At 58.1% G+C, this 15134-nt stretch overlaps 1 protein-coding gene across 5 annotated transcripts in view; it reads right to left on the bottom strand.

Moving 5' to 3' along the window:
• Positions 1-2946, bottom strand: part of EHMT1 (euchromatic histone lysine methyltransferase 1) — a 69512-nt gene extending 66566 nt beyond the window's left edge. For all 5 annotated transcript variants that reach the window (XM_040224916.1, XM_040224919.1, XM_040224917.1 and 2 more), the window contains exon 1: positions 2830-2946. In XM_040224916.1, coding sequence (XP_040080850.1) covers positions 2830-2914 — 85 coding nt within the window. In that variant the 5' untranslated portion in view covers positions 2915-2946. The remainder of the gene's footprint in view (positions 1-2829) is intronic.
• Between the last annotated feature and the right edge of the window lie 12188 nt (positions 2947-15134).

The following is a 15134-nucleotide window of genomic DNA, read 5'->3' as shown; positions in this document are numbered from 1 at the left end:
TTTCTTAGATGCTGTAACAGAAGCACAAGCAACCAGAGAAAACCAGATAAACTGGACTTCATATTGTGCTTCCAAGAACACAGTCAAGAAAGGGAAAAGATAACCCGCAGATTGTTGTTCAGTCACTAAGTCGTGTCTGACCCTTTGCGACCCCAAGGACTACAGCACGCCAGGCTGCCCTGTTCTCCACTATCTCCCAGAGTTTGCTCAAACTCACGCCCACTGAGCTGATGATGCTACCTAACCATTTTATCCTCGGCGCATCAGGTGGCCAAAGTACAGATGGGAAGGCAGTATTTGAAACCATGCATTTGATAACGAACTTGTATCTTAAATGTATTTTGAAAAGCCTCTGACAATCCATCAATAAAATCAATAACCCACCACATGACCCAGCAACCCCACTCCTAATCATGGGCCCCGAGGAAACCAAACCTGGAAAGCTCACATGCATCCCAGGGTCACTGGGGCACTATTCACGGCGGCTGGGGCGTGGGAGCCACTCTCTGACGGGGGCAGCGTGAGCCACTCCGCCCACGGCACAGGTGTCCCTCGACAAGGTGCACGGGCGCAGACGCTGCCGTGCACATACACAATGGGATGTCACTCAGCCATAAAAAGGAATGTGTCTGAGTCGGTTCTAATGAGGTGGATGAGCCTAGACTGAAGTTAAGTCAGAAAGGTAAATTCTAACACATATATACAGAATCTAGAAAAATGGTACTAATGAATTTTTTTACAGGGCAGCAATGGAGAAACAGACATAGAGGACAGACTTACGGACATGGGGAGGGGGGAGAGGGTGAGATGTATGGGAAGAGTAACGTAGAAACTTACATTAAGTATTAGTATTAGTCGCCCAGTCGTGCCCGACTCTTTGCGACCCCGTGGACTGCAGCCCACCAGGCTCCATTGTCCATGAGATTTTCCAGGCAAGGATACTGGAGTGGGTTGCCATTTCCTTCTCCAGGGGATCTTCCCAACCCAGGGTTTGAACCCGGGTCTCCTACACTGCAGGCAGATTCTTTACTGACTGAGCTACAAGGGAATGGAAACTTACATTACCATATATAAAGCAGACAGCCGAAGGGAATTAGCTGTATGTCTCAGGAAAATCAACCTAGGGGGTGGGGTGGGGAGGGAGATGGGAGGGAGGTTCAAGAGGGAGGGGATATAAGTAAACCTATGGCTGATTCATGTTGGGGTTTGACAGAAAACAGCAAAACTCTGTAAAGCAATTATCCTTCAATTAAAAAATAAATAAAATTTTTAAAAATCAATAACCAACTTTACGGGCAAAGTATCTGAACTGACATTTCTGCCAAGAAGACATACAGAAGGCTGAGAAGCACAACAAGAAATGCTCAGCGTCAGCAGTCAGCAGGGGACACTCCAAACCCTGACGGCTCTGACCAGAAAGGCTCTGACCAGAAAGACGGGGCCCGCGAGCCGGTGCTGCGGGGATGGGCGGAGGGCAGCCGCCTCGGCAACCAGTCTGGAGGCTCCCGGGAGGGCCCCAGGGCTGGGCTCAGGGGCCTCGCGTGTGGAGGGGCCCACAGCACGCACCCTCAAGCTCTTTAGGAAAAGGCCTAGGAGGGCAGAGGGAGGGCAGGAGCCCCCGGACGGCAGCATGCCAGGGGAGAGGAGAGCACAGCCGGAGGAGAGCGCCGAGGCAGGGCTCCAGGGGCCCCGCACAGTGGACAGTGGGTGGCTGGCTGGAGACAGCAGAGAGGGGCTGTGAGCTGCACCCCCAGGCGCGAGTGAGGCAGTAAGCAAAGCAGGGCCACGGATGTCCGTCCATCAGCGCACGCCGGGCACCTGGGACCAAAGGCAGACACGAGCTGGCCCCCAGGACCGGCTTCTGACCTGGGAAGGGGTGGGGCTCCAAGACAGTCTTGGGAAGCAAGGGCCCCCAAGCCCCCGCACCCAGCCCCAGAGCCCCAGCAGCTCTCCTGGAATCTGACGCGCTTCGATCACGTGCCGTCGCCCACACGACCGTGCCCCGTGGCCTGGGCCCCGGGTCCTTCCTCCCAGCGTGAGGCTGCCTGCTGCCAGCCCTGGCGCAAGGCCCACACTCTGCATCCCCCACAGGCACCCTTGGGCGTGCACGCACGGTCACAAAAGAGGTCCCCGTGGATGTGAAAGGTGACAGAGACGCTGCCCGGGAGGGAGCAGGGCCACCGGAGTTCCCGTCAGCTCAGGACGCACATGCACGTGGCCGCCAGCAGGCCACCTGAGGCCACGTCCTGGGAGGCTCAGCCACTGGACGGGGCGCCCCGGGCCCCAGTAGGACACCGGCCCCCGTCTCCCTGCATGTCTGCCAAGATGGCCCAGCCTGCGCCTGGTGGAGCGGCTGCCCGCACACAGCAGGCTCGGCCCGGCGTCTGCGCACCCTGAGGCCAGGGCCCGGCCGGGCGTCCACAGCCGCAAGCTCGGCTGACCTCGGCCCCCACCTGGTCTCGTCCCCAGCCGAGAGGCAGGCAGATGCCCAGGGCAGGAGTGCAGCGGGCCCCGGGGGGTGCTGTCCTGCCAGGACGCTGCTCTCAGGAGGGCCCCCGGCAGGCTCGGGTGGGACAGTGGGCTCACCTCCCACGGTCGGCCCAGCGCGGCCCCGTGCAGGGCGGCCAGAGGCTCCCTGGGCACCAGGCCCTCGCTAGCCTCCCTCCACCACCGGGCAACTCGGGGCGCTTCCAAGCCTAGACACCCCGTGCAGCCGCCCCTGCTGGCCCCGGCGCCCTGGGGACTGGGACCTCTGCCTCCCAGCAGGCCGGGAGCCCGCGGCCCCGCTCCTGGGACCGCCCTGCAGGCCCGTGGCCCCGGCGCCCTTACCTTCGCTCGGCAGCTCGGCGCCCAGGCCGCAGTCCTGCTTGGTCTCCCCCTTCGCCGGAACCGCCTGCGCAAGAGAAGCAGTCATCAGTCACAATCCACCAGAGTTCCCCGGCCCACGGGCGTCGCACCCACATCAGAACCAGCCCAGCAAGGCCGGCGGACCGGGCCCCTCAGGCCCATGAGGACGCCCGTGACACGGGCTGCCAGGGGAGAGGCCGCTGCTCCCAACAGGCCCGGGGACCTCTGGGCAACGGAGGGCCCCGCACTCGCACTCACACTCGCAGGCTCCGGCTGTGTGGCCTGACCAGTGGTCTGGAACCCAGGGGTTTTCAGAGTGGGGGACCCTGGGGTCCCTGAGGACCCCCAAGGACCAAGGACCAGCTGCTCTCTGAGTCACGCGCACAGGCACGGGGGGCCGGCAGCAGTGCCGAGCCCAGGCCCCCAGGCCACAGCTGCTGGCACCGGGTTGGGCAGCCATTCCCGCGGGGGCCCCGTTACAGGGGCGAGCTCCACCCACGGGCTCAGGGGCCTGCAGGCCGGCCCCGATCCTGAGCGCCTGTCCTGGGCCGGGGAAGCCAGTCCAGGGGGCGCGGAGCACGGCAGGGCCCAGGTGACAGGACCAGGGACAGCGGGTGTGACACCCCCAGGACAGAGCGAACAGCCACAGACGAGACAGCAAAGAGACCTCTGTGCTCAGAGCCACAGGGGCCTTTTTCAGCAAAGTCCCGGGAGCTGTGTTCCGGTCAGGGGTGAAGAGACAGACACGGGATCCTCAGCAGGAGTGTGGGAGCCGTGAGGGTGACAGGGCAAACGGGGGGCCGTGAGGGTGTGACGGGTGAGGGATTTGAGGGTGTGACAGGGGGGTGTGAGGGTGTGACGGGGGGGTGTGAGGGTGTGATGGTGGGGCCGTGAGGGTGTAACGGAGGGGGAGATGTGAGGGTGTGACAGTCGGGGGGCAGTGAGGATAGAAGCAGGGGGGCACAGCTGTGGGCCTCTTCCCCAGCCCTCTCAATAGCCTGCATTCCCCTCATTCGGGGCCTGGACGACAGCCTGGTCTGCTGTCACTGGCCAGCCGCACGGCCCCACTGCAGTTAGGAAGCCGGAGCGTGGCCAGGCACCAAGGAAAGCCAGAGGCCCCAGGAGGCAGGAGCACATCCTGATGGGAAGGCCTGACACGCCCTCCTCATCAGGAGAACCAGCCTTCGGCCAGCAAACAAGCCCGTGCTCTGCACCCCGAGGCCGCCCCCTGCCACTGACCTGCTACTTTGGGAGGCCCAGCCACACCCCTTCAGGTGGCCACACCTGTCCCCACCTGGTACACCCCAGCCCTCTTCCCCCAGAGCGTGCACTCAGGGAACACCCAGCCCAAACCATAACAAACCCCGAACCAAGCAGAACGCGGGCTGAGACCTGAGGCCTGCCGGCTCCCCTCCAGGCAGAAGCCGTGACAATCCCCACAGGGTGAGCTGGCAGGTAAGCCCGGCCCTGCTCCGCAGGAGCAGCCTCAGCCCACCCCGGGCGTGCCTGGGCCGCCTCCAGAGCGCTCGCTGCTCCAGCAGCACGGGGCCCTGGGGCTCCGCACAGAAACCACCCCATATGCTGCCTCCGTGGAGAGGACGAGGCTCACGGGAGAGAGGACCGGCTGGGGCCGCCGGGGCACAGAGCAACTCAGAACCTCGGGCTAACCCAGGAAGGAAGTGCCGAGAGCTGGCGGGCCGTGTCCAAGAACCAGGACAGACTGGCGGGATGCAGCTCCCAGGCGTTATTGCTCTGAGCCTCAGAATGAGTAACGATGGGCAGGATGGTGAGTAAACACCAGCGCTGAGAAACAGTCCAACTCTGCGACCCTGTGGACTGCAGCACGCCGGGCCTCCACACCCATCGCCAAGCCCTGGAGCTTGCTCAGATTCGTGTCCATCCAGTGAGCACAGGAGTCGCAGCTGACAATTCAACAGGGTGGCTCCTCCTTACCCGAGATCCCACCCGCTGGCGGCAGCGCCCGCTGGGGTCGGAAGCTGCCACTACAGTTCGTGGAGCTTCACGAGAACCACGACCTTTACAAAGTCTCCCAGTATCTCCCGCAAGACTGTCCTCAGGTCCCAGGGCACCTGCAGGCCCTCCTCACGCTGGGTCGTCACAGACAAAGGGACAGGTCTCTAGTCTCCTGACACCCAGCCCTAGGCTTCTGGAAAGCAGCACAGGCCCTTGGGTAAGGAAGACAGGGAGCTGGAGACCAGAAGAGCCAGGAGTCCCCGCAAGTCCCCGGGCAGAGTGCGAAAGCACCCTGAGGTTACCATGACGACTGCACATCCGGCGACCAGGCACCATCTCTGCGTGAGAGCACGCGACGGCCGTGCACACACGGCGACCGGGCGCCATCTCTGCGTGACCACGCGACGGCCGTGCACAAGGTGACCAGACGCCGTGTCCACATGACCACTGTGTGTGCAACGACTGGGGTGCCGTGTCCAGGGGTGACCACGTGTAACCACTGATGCCTGTACATACGGTGACAGGCACTGTACACACAGGGACCTCGTGCCATGCCCACAAGTGACCACGTGTGACCACGAGACTATACACACAGGGACTGGGGGCCCCGTCCACGTGAGGCCGGGAGCTGTGTCCCCGTGTGACCACACGTGACAAGATGACTGAGTCTACACACAGAGACCAGCGTCGTGTCCACAAGTGACCACGTGTGACCACGAGAGGACTGTAAGCACAGCAACAACCAGGCCCCGTGACGGTGTCCTCGTGTGACCACACGGCTGTACACGCAGTGACGGGTGCTGGGTCCATGGGAAATTCCCGTGACAGCTGCGCGCAGACCAGGCAGCTCCACCGTCACGTTCTGACGGTTAGGCAGGAGGACTGTCCCTGTCCGCGCTGAGAGGGGCCTGACTCCGAGCAGTGCAGAGACACACTGCACGCGTGCCTGAGGGCGTGTCCACACACGGCGGCACACGGGAAGGACAGAGTGGAGGCTGGTAGAGACAGACAGGCACCACTGTGCTAACCTTGGAACTTTTCTGTATGTTTCAAATTATTTCAAAATAAACTGGTGTAAAAAGCAGCTAGAAAAGCCTTCAGACGAGAAGCAGGCCGTGCATTGCAGGCTCAGAGGCCGAAGCCGAGCACGAGGGCAGAGGGCGGCGGCGGCGGCGCAGGCTCTGTCCCCAGGACCCCGGCTCCTGAGGCTGAGGCCAGGCCCCCCCCCCGCGCAGGGGGGGGGGGGGGGGGGGGGGCCTGGCGCCCGAGGCGGAGCCCGCAGCCCAGGGTGCCCAGCGCTCACACCACACGCGTGCCTGGGGGCTCCTCCGGCTTCTGCACCTGCACCCCAGGTGGACGGGGGCCAGGACACACACAGGCCCCAGCGCGGCTGAGGGACCCACGTCCCGGAAAGCGCAGGACCAAGACGTAGAGACACAGGTGGGGCTGGGACCGAGGGGCCGGTGGGCCCAGGAGCCAGGAGCCACAGCTGCGTCCGCCTCAAGTCAGCGCAGGGGTCTCCAAGTTTGCCTTTCCGGAGTCGGGAAGATGAGAGGCTGGGTGACCCTAGGCTGGGAGAGGTGGCGCCCGGTCAGGCCCCCGGGGCGGGGAGCTGACCTCCGGACACCCAGGACCAGCACTGAGGCCGCACGTGGGTCCCGACCCGCAAGGTCTGGGCCGTGAGCAACGCTCACACAGCTCAGCCGCCTGCCCCGATGTCGGCGCCGGACTTCAGGCGTCACCTCCCAGGAGCGTCACCTCCCGGGAGCGTCACCTCCCGGGAGCATCCCTGGCTGCCCCCTCAGTAACGCCGCCATGACCCACCCCACCAGGTAGGGCAGGGGGGCCAGCTGCCTCAGCCCAGAACCCCAAAGTCCCACTGTCCACCGAGGGCGCGGTGGGACCACACCTCGTCTCCAACCGTGGCCTCACGTGGACGGACCCCGGCACCCCTCGGCCCATCACAGCTGCACCCCACCACCCACCACCCACACTCGCCAACACTCCCTGAAACAGGAGGCCTTGGGGGCCCGAGGCCCTTCTGAGAGGCCCTTCCCGGACCGCACCCGGCAGTTTCACCGACGGCGCCAGAGCCCTGCTGTCGGCACCCAGCAGGAGTCAGGACGGCGGCACTGAGCGCTTTAGGGACCGAGCTCATCCCCACTGCACTCCCAGCACCGACGCCACCTCTGGGCCCCGGGGTCTTCGCTGGCGAGCACGGGGCGTCTGGAGACGAACCAGAGTGGGCACAGCTGCACAGCCCAGCACTCCCACGAACTCAGCACAGACCACCCACCTCCAGCCACCACCACCAGCCACGTCTGCCCACAAAATTAAGGTTCATAACTCCCCCGAAAAAAAGTCTGTTTTAAGGATATTCTGTAACACACATTCTAATCATGCCAGAGTGAGCCCGTTTCACCCTGCATCCACCCGAGGGCACTCAGGAACCGCTGACACACACGGCGTGCCAGGCCTGGGCAAGCGCACATCTCAGCTACACCCATCCCCACTCAAAGCCCAGCACTGCTGCTGGGGGCACCGGGCGGAGGGGGCACCGGGCGGAAGGGGCACGCACGGGGTGGGGAGCGGGGCGGGGGTGGAGAGGACGGACAGGCAGGTGGGCGTCCTCGTGGGGCTGGGGCCTGAGGCGCTGGCGGGTCTCCAGTGAAACACAAACTAGCCCGTCAGATGAACAGAAAGAGACGCTCCAGAGAAAACGAATACTCTCTGGGCCTGAAATGTCTGCACAAGCCTCTACCTAACAAAGCCTGTTCGAGCCTCTCCTCTAATGCCGCTGTGCCTTTAAAACTCAAGCTGCCAGCAGCCAGTTTTGCATAAAAAGGAAGAGCAGCACTTTTAGTCACAAACTCACAGAAGAGAAATGATTTCACTTCTCTCAACCTTGTCTAGCTCTGTCCCAGATGGAAGCAAAACAAAATGATGGGTTAAAACAAAGTTTTCAGCTCTGATCTGACTTTAAATTAGGACTTCTCCGTTTATAATCATCTACCTGATTGGACCTCACAGAAGCAGAAGATTTTAAGAAGAGGTGGCAAGAATACACAGAAGAGCTGTACAGAAAAGACCTTCATGACCCGGATCCCCACGAAGGCGCGGTCACTCCCAGACCCAGTCAAGCGGGCCTTAGGAAGCCTCACTACAAACAAAGCTAGTGGAGGTGATGGAATTCCACTTGAGCTATTTCAAATCCTAAAAGATCATTCTGTGAAAGTGCCGCACTCAATATGCCAGCAAATTTGGAAAATTCAACAGTGGCCACAGGACTAAAAAAGGTCACTTTTCACTCCAATCCCAAAAAAAGGCAATGCCAAAGAATGTCCAAACTACCACACAACTGCACGCATCTCACACGCTAGCAAAGTAATGCTCAAAACTCTCCAAGCGAGGTTTCAACAGTACGTGAACCGAGAACTTCAGATGTTCAAGCTGGATTTAGAAAAGGCAGAGGAACAACAGATCAAATTGCTAACATCCGTTGGATCATCAAAAAAGCAAGAGAGTTCCAGAGAAACATCTGCTTCTGCTTTCTTGACTACACCAAAGCCTTTGACTGTGTGGACCACAACAAACTGTGGAACATTCTTAAAGAGATGGGAATACCAAACCACCTTACCAACCTCCTGAGAAATAAATCTGTATGCCGGTCAAGAAGCAACAGTTTTAGAATCAGACATGGAACTGGTTGCAAACTGGGAAAAGAGTATGTCAAGACTGTATAATGTCACCCTGCTTATTTAATTTACATGCAGAGAATATCGTGCGAAACTCCAGGCTGGATGAAGCACAAGCTGGAATCAAGATTGCTGATAGACATATCAATAACCTCAGATATGAAGACAACACCACCCTTATGGCAGAAAGTGAAGAGGAACTAAAGAGCCTCTTAATGAAAGTGAAAGAGGAGAGTGAAAAAGCTGGATTAAAACTCAACATTCAAAAAACTAAGATCATGGCATCCTGTCCCATCACTTCATGCAAACAGAGGGGGAAACAATTGAAATAGTGACAGACTTTACTTTCTCGGGCTCCAGAATCACTGCAGATGGCGAATGCAGCCATGAAATTTAAAAATGCTTCCTCCTTGGAAGAAAAGCTATGACCATAAAAAGCAGAAACGTTACTTTGTCGACAAAAGTCCATCTACTCAAAGCTATGGACTTTCTAGTAATCCTGTATGGATGTGAGGTGTTGTCTTTCAGTCATATCTGACTCTTTGCAACCCCATGGACTATAGCCCATTGGGCTCCTCTGTCCATGGGATTCTCCAGGCAGGAATACTGGAGTGGGTTGCCATTTCCTTCTCTGTGGATGGGAGAGTTGGACCATAAAGAAAGCTGAGCACCAAAGAATTAATGCTTTTGAACTGTGGTGTTGCAGAAGATTCTTGAGAATCCCTTGGACTGCTAGATCAAACAAGTCAATTCTAAAAGAAATCAACTTTGAATATTCACTGGAAGGACTGATGCTGAAGCTGAAGCTACAATACTCTGGCCACCTGATGTGAAGAGCTGACTCACTGAAAAAGACCCTGATGCTGGAAAAGACTGAGGGCAAGAGAAGGGGGCAACACAGGATGAGATGGTTGGATGGCATCACCGACTCAATGGACATGGTTTGAGCAGATTCTGGGAGATGATGGAGACGGAGGCCTGGCGTGCTGCAGTCCTAGGGGCCAGAAAGAGTCGGACCCGCCTGAGCAACTGCACTGACTGACCTGTTTGTGCGAGAGTGAAACACGCTCACACACACGAGCAACCACGCAGCGGTGCAGGCTGTGGCCAGGTCAAGGCGGCCGCGGATGCCAGAGCCCGCGAGGCCACTCCCTCCACGCACAGAGCACGGGACCCACACGGGAGGGCCTGCCGGCGGTTCACTTGTTTCCCAAAGCCTGGCCTTTTTCCTGGAAGAACCTCCAGTGAAATCCTCTGAAGTCTCCCTCAGGCCTCGTCACTGACGGGTCAACAGCTTCCTACAGCCTGTGACCCTGGCCCCATGGGCCCGGAACCCCAGTGCGCCAGCCTCGGGAGGACAGGTGCCCCCACTGCGGACAAGCCCTCCGCTCCCCTCCCCTCCTTCCACACCTGCTCACCTGTCCCACCTCAAGCCGAGACCCACGTGTCCCAAGAAAGACGGGCCCTAGTTCCTTCGCCTTCTCCCTGGGAGACAGACACAAAGTCAAACCCGCACAACCACCAGGAGCCCAGACCTGTGACGCGTCCACAGCATCAGACCTTCCAGTTGGCAAAGGCACAAGCTTGAGCACAGTTAAGAGTGCACCGCACGCAGCGGGACAGGCGGCCGCGTGCTCGCTGGGTGTGCGCTCGGCACGCATGCTGCTCAGCTCTCGTGCAGCACGCCGCCGAGACACGGCAGTTCCAGAAAGCTCCCCCGGAGGTCTGCTCCCCGCTACCTGCAGCACCCTGCCCAGACTCCAGGAACTCTGCGAGCAGACCTCACCTCTAACTCCCAAACCCAGACTGAAAACGGGATCTTCTCAGGGCCTGGGGCTTGCAAGATTCTGGGGCTTCGTTCAGTCAAAGAGCCTTTTACACAGAGACTTCCAAACAAGCAGACAGCTACAGAGTGGCAGCAGTGGAGAGCCTAAAAGGGCGACTGGGGTCCTGAGGGCGGAGTGCAGCGCTGCACCACGGACACCACGTTCAGAGGCACGGTCTCCGGAGCCCTGAGACGCAGCCCTCTGTCCACCGTCAGAGCCCCTGACTCCGCAGCGAGCGCGCTCCCTCCGAGCCACAGGAGAGCAGGCGGGCCCCAGCCTCATCCTCGGTCAAGCGCTGCAGGCTCAGCCCCGCACCTGGCTCCCACACAGTGACCCGCCGCTTCTGACAGTGAAACTAGGGCTGGCACCCACGGAGCCTGAACTGCCCGAGGAAGGGCCCCTCCACCAGCCTATCCAGACCCTCACTCAACCTCTTCACGCCTCCAACACAACCCCTATCAGACCTGGCTGAGAGGCACCGGGGCGGGGGACCAAGTCCGCCCAGGAGGGCGCAGAGCCAGCCCACACACGCCGGCCCCGCGCTGGGCCTGACATCCTCTCCCAGGAGAGCACACTCCACCCTTCGGAACATCCGCGTCACATCCTATCTAAGGCACTCACGTGCCTGGAGAAAAAAGACAGAAAGCTCTGTGAAGTTTCTTACTTAGATGCCAACGGGCAGATTTCGACACACACAATCATTTTCAGTTGGTAAGTCATGTCCAACTCTTTGCAACCCCATGGACCACAGCACACCAGGCTTCCCTGTCCTTCACTCTCTCCCAGGGTTTGCTCAAGCTCATGTCCATCGAGTCGGTGATGCCATCCAACCATCTCATCCTGTGTCGCCCTCTTCTCCTCCTGCCTTCAATCTTTCCCAGCATCAGGGTCTTTTCCAATGAGTCAGTTCTTCGCATCAGGTGGCCAAAGTATGGGAGCTTCAGCCTCGGCATCAGTCCTTCCAGTGAATATTCAGGACTGATCTCCTTTAGAATGGACTACTTGGATCTCCTCTCTCAAGAGTCTTCTCCAACACCACAGCTCAAAAGCATCAGTTCTTTGGCACTCAGCCTTCTTTATGGTCCAACTCTCACATCCATACACGACTACTGGAAAAACCAAACCCTAAGGGGAAAAAAGCATCCCAGGAGGTGAGACAGAATCCGATCCCATGCTTGCCGTGTAAAGCCAACTGCAGGTCCAGCCACCAGGGCAACAGGCACTACCAGCTGCCCAACACAGGGACGTCCAGCGGTATCGGAAGCTTGGATAAATGACAAGTCATGTTTTAGCATCAGTAAGTGTGCCTGAACTTCCAGAGTAACTGGACACGCGGTACCCTGACTTCCTGACCCTGGCAACCCTCTGCTGAGTCTGCGAGAATCAGCAAGAAGCAGGAAGACCCTGGGCTTCTGATATTTTGAGATGGTGATTTACATTTTCAAAAGGCAGTGTTCTCTGCCCTATGAAATCGTACTCCTGAAACAAAAAGAGAAATATTAAACAAATAATTTCTTCACAAGAGAACAGAACACAGAAGAAAATAAAATTCAGAGGAAAAAAAACAAAGGAGTCGTGAAGTCCTGCTCTGAGGTCTGCAGGCACAGAGCGCAGGCCCGGGCCGAGGCCTCTGCCCCGAGAGCCACGCGGGCGCCAACGCCAGCTGGGCCACCCACCCACCCGCACCCCCTAATTTTAAACTATTACCACGTATCAATTTCACAAGCCAGTCATCAAGACACTTGGGAAAGAAAGAATGAATCCTTTCAACATCTCACATATTGTTTTCCCCTCTTTTGTCTGTTTTTCCCTTGACAGAAAAAAAAGAGTTCCTGAATGTGGAAAACACAGTTAATACTCAATGTGGCCGCATACAATGCATTTCACTGACTCTGGAACAGACAGGCTCCTTGTTGTCTGCGGCCTCCCCTCAGCCGGCCTCTCTGCAAAGAGCCAATGGCCGCTCTCCCGACGCCCGCTCTCCAGGCTGCCCGCTCTCCCGGATGCCCGCTCTCTCGACGCCCGCTCTCCAGGCTGCCCGCTCTCCCGATGCCCACTCTCCCGACGCCCGCTCTCCTGGCTGCGGCTCTCTCGACGCCCGCTCTCCCGGATGCCCGCTCTCCCGATGCCCGCTCTCCCTGCTGTGCATCTTCACCCATCCTCCACGCCCCGCAAGGCCGCAGACCCAGGCTCCTCCCCAGGCCAACACTTTGGACTGAGCAGAACCCCCACCCGCGCGCAGCAAGTGCAGGCTGTGCTGGGACGCTGACCTGAACCAATCAACCATAAGGCGACATTCCGACAAGACTGGAGGGAAACCTTAAAACGGTTAGATGGTTAGATGAACTACTGGAATTTTGTCAGGTCTCAGACAGCAAAGAATCCGCCTGCAACGTGGGAGCCCCAGGTTCGATCCCTGGGGGGGGAACAGCCCCTGGAGGAGGGCATGGCTACCCACACCAGCGCTCTAGCCTGGAGAATCCCATGGACAGAGGAGTCCACGGGGTCGCAAAGAGTCAGACACGACTGACCAACTAATACTTTCACATTCTTTCAGTAAATGACATACAGTTATGTTTAAAATGTCTGCATTTAAAAAAAAAAAAAAAAGGTTGCATTAAAAAAAAAAAAAAAAAACACGCTCCGAGTACAGAGGTGGAAATTTCATGACCCCCAACGCATGTTGCCGAGACCTGCCCAGCCGCAAGAAAGCAAGGGAGACGCGGGCCGTGTGGTGAGGTCACTTCTGTCAGAGGTGGGAACCCGCTCTTCACGGGAGCCCGGGGGCAACGGCAGAGACCTGTATGGAAGCGGAACCGCACACGCCCCTCATAGAGTCCAGCGACACCCCAGGACCTGGCCCGCCCAGGCCCTGTGCCGTGGGATCGCCCACACCCTCCGCCAGGCCGAGGAGACTGAGGCATGCCTGCAGCCGGGGACACATCGTGCCCGACGGACCCCAGCCAGCCTCACTGTGTAACACACACAAGTGCATCACAGACACATGTGCAGAGTCTGCTGTGAGACAGACAGTTCAGTCCAGGCGCTCAGTCATGTCCGACTCTCTGCGACCCCATGAATCGCTGCACGCCAGGCCTCCCTGTCCATCACCAACTTCCAGAGTTCACTCAGACTCACATCCATTGAGTCGGTGATGCCATCCAACCATCTCATCCTCTGTCCCCTTCTCCTTCTGCCCTCAATCTTTCCCAGCGTCAGGGTCTTTTCCAATGAGTCAGTTCTTCAAATCAGGTGGCCAAAGTATTGGAGTTTCACCTTCAACATCAGTTCTTCCCATAAACACCCAGGACTGATCTCCTTTAAAATGGACTGGCTAGATCTCCCTGCAGTCCAAGGGACTCTCAAGAGTCTTCTCCAACACCACAGTTCAAAAGCATCAATTCTTCGGTGCTCAGCTTTATAGACCAACTCTCACATCCATACACAACTACTGGAAAAACCATAGCCTTGACTAGACGGACCTTTGTTGGCAAAGTAATGTCTCTGCTTTTGAATATGCTGTCTAGGTTGGTCATAACTTTTCTTCCAAGGAGTAAGCGTCTTTTCATTTCATGGCTGCAATCACCATCTGCAGTGATTTTGGAGCCCCAAAAAATAAAGTCTGCCACTGTTTCCACTGTTTCCCCATCTATTTGCCATGAAGTGATGGGACAAGACGCCATGATCTTCGTTTTCTGAATGTTGAGCTGTAAGCCAACTTTTTCACTCGCCTCTTTCACTTTCATCAAGAGGCTCTTTAGTTCTTCACTTTCTGCCATAAAGGTGGTGTCATCTGCACATCTGAGGTTATTGATATTTCTCCCGGCAATCCTGATTCCAGCTTGTGCTTCATCCAGCCCAGCGTTTCTCATGATGTACTCTGCATAGAAGTTAAATAAGCAGGGTGACAATATACAGCCTTGACGCCCTCCTTTTCCTGTTTGGAACCAGTCTGTTGTTCCATGTCCAGTTCTAACTGTTGCTTCCTGACCTGCATACAGATTTCTCAAGAGGCAGGTTAAGTGGTCTGGTATTCCTATGTCTTTAAGAATTTTCCACAGTTTATTGTGATCCAAACAGTCAAAGGTTTTGGCATAGTCAAAAAAGCAGAGCCAGATAGTCACCCCCAAATCCAGCCATCCAAAGGCGAGGTCCCGCCACAGCCTGGCCCCGAGCCATGGCCGGCCCAGGCAGCCACCACTGCCTCTACCCCTCAAGACCGCCCCGTCTCTGCCACCGTCCCACCCCAGCTGGCCCCATTCCTGAAGGTGCATGCAGGCCGGAGCCAGGCCCTACCCCACCCCGCTGAGGCCACCGACTCGCAAACCTCAGACTGTCCTGGAGGTGCACACCCATGTCCGCTCCGGAAAGCCACCTGGCCCCGTCCACACAGACCCAGTCCCTCCCCCAGGGCCTCAGCTACCATGAGGGCCCGAAGGCACAGCAGCCAGCAGCCACACCCCCAGCGCAGGAGCCCAGGCTTGAGGCGCACACACCTCACAGCAAGCATGCCCTGCACACAGCCAGAGAGCCTGCAGCCGCAGCTAAGACCCAACACGGCCAGACAGAGAGGCACTCTTTAAACAGGAACCTCGGTCGGGCTTCAATCCTGCGAACCGTCAGCAGGCTGGATGCCTCCTCACCAAGCACCCGCGACCCGGCTCCCTTCCTGTTCCAACCCCTGAGGTCACTAGTAGCGGGAACAGTCCATCAGCCCCTTTTCTCACTGCAGTCTCGCCCCCCTTCAATCTTCACATCTGCTCTGCAGTCCAAAAGCCGCCTTCGAAAACTG

Source organism: Oryx dammah, unplaced genomic scaffold, assembly GCF_014754425.2.
Source record: "Oryx dammah isolate SB20612 unplaced genomic scaffold, SCBI_Odam_1.1 HiC_scaffold_25, whole genome shotgun sequence".
Lineage (NCBI taxonomy): Eukaryota > Metazoa > Chordata > Mammalia > Artiodactyla > Bovidae > Oryx > Oryx dammah.
The sequence above is the reverse complement of the archived record's forward strand: the minus strand, read 5'-3'. Positions and strand labels throughout refer to the sequence as shown.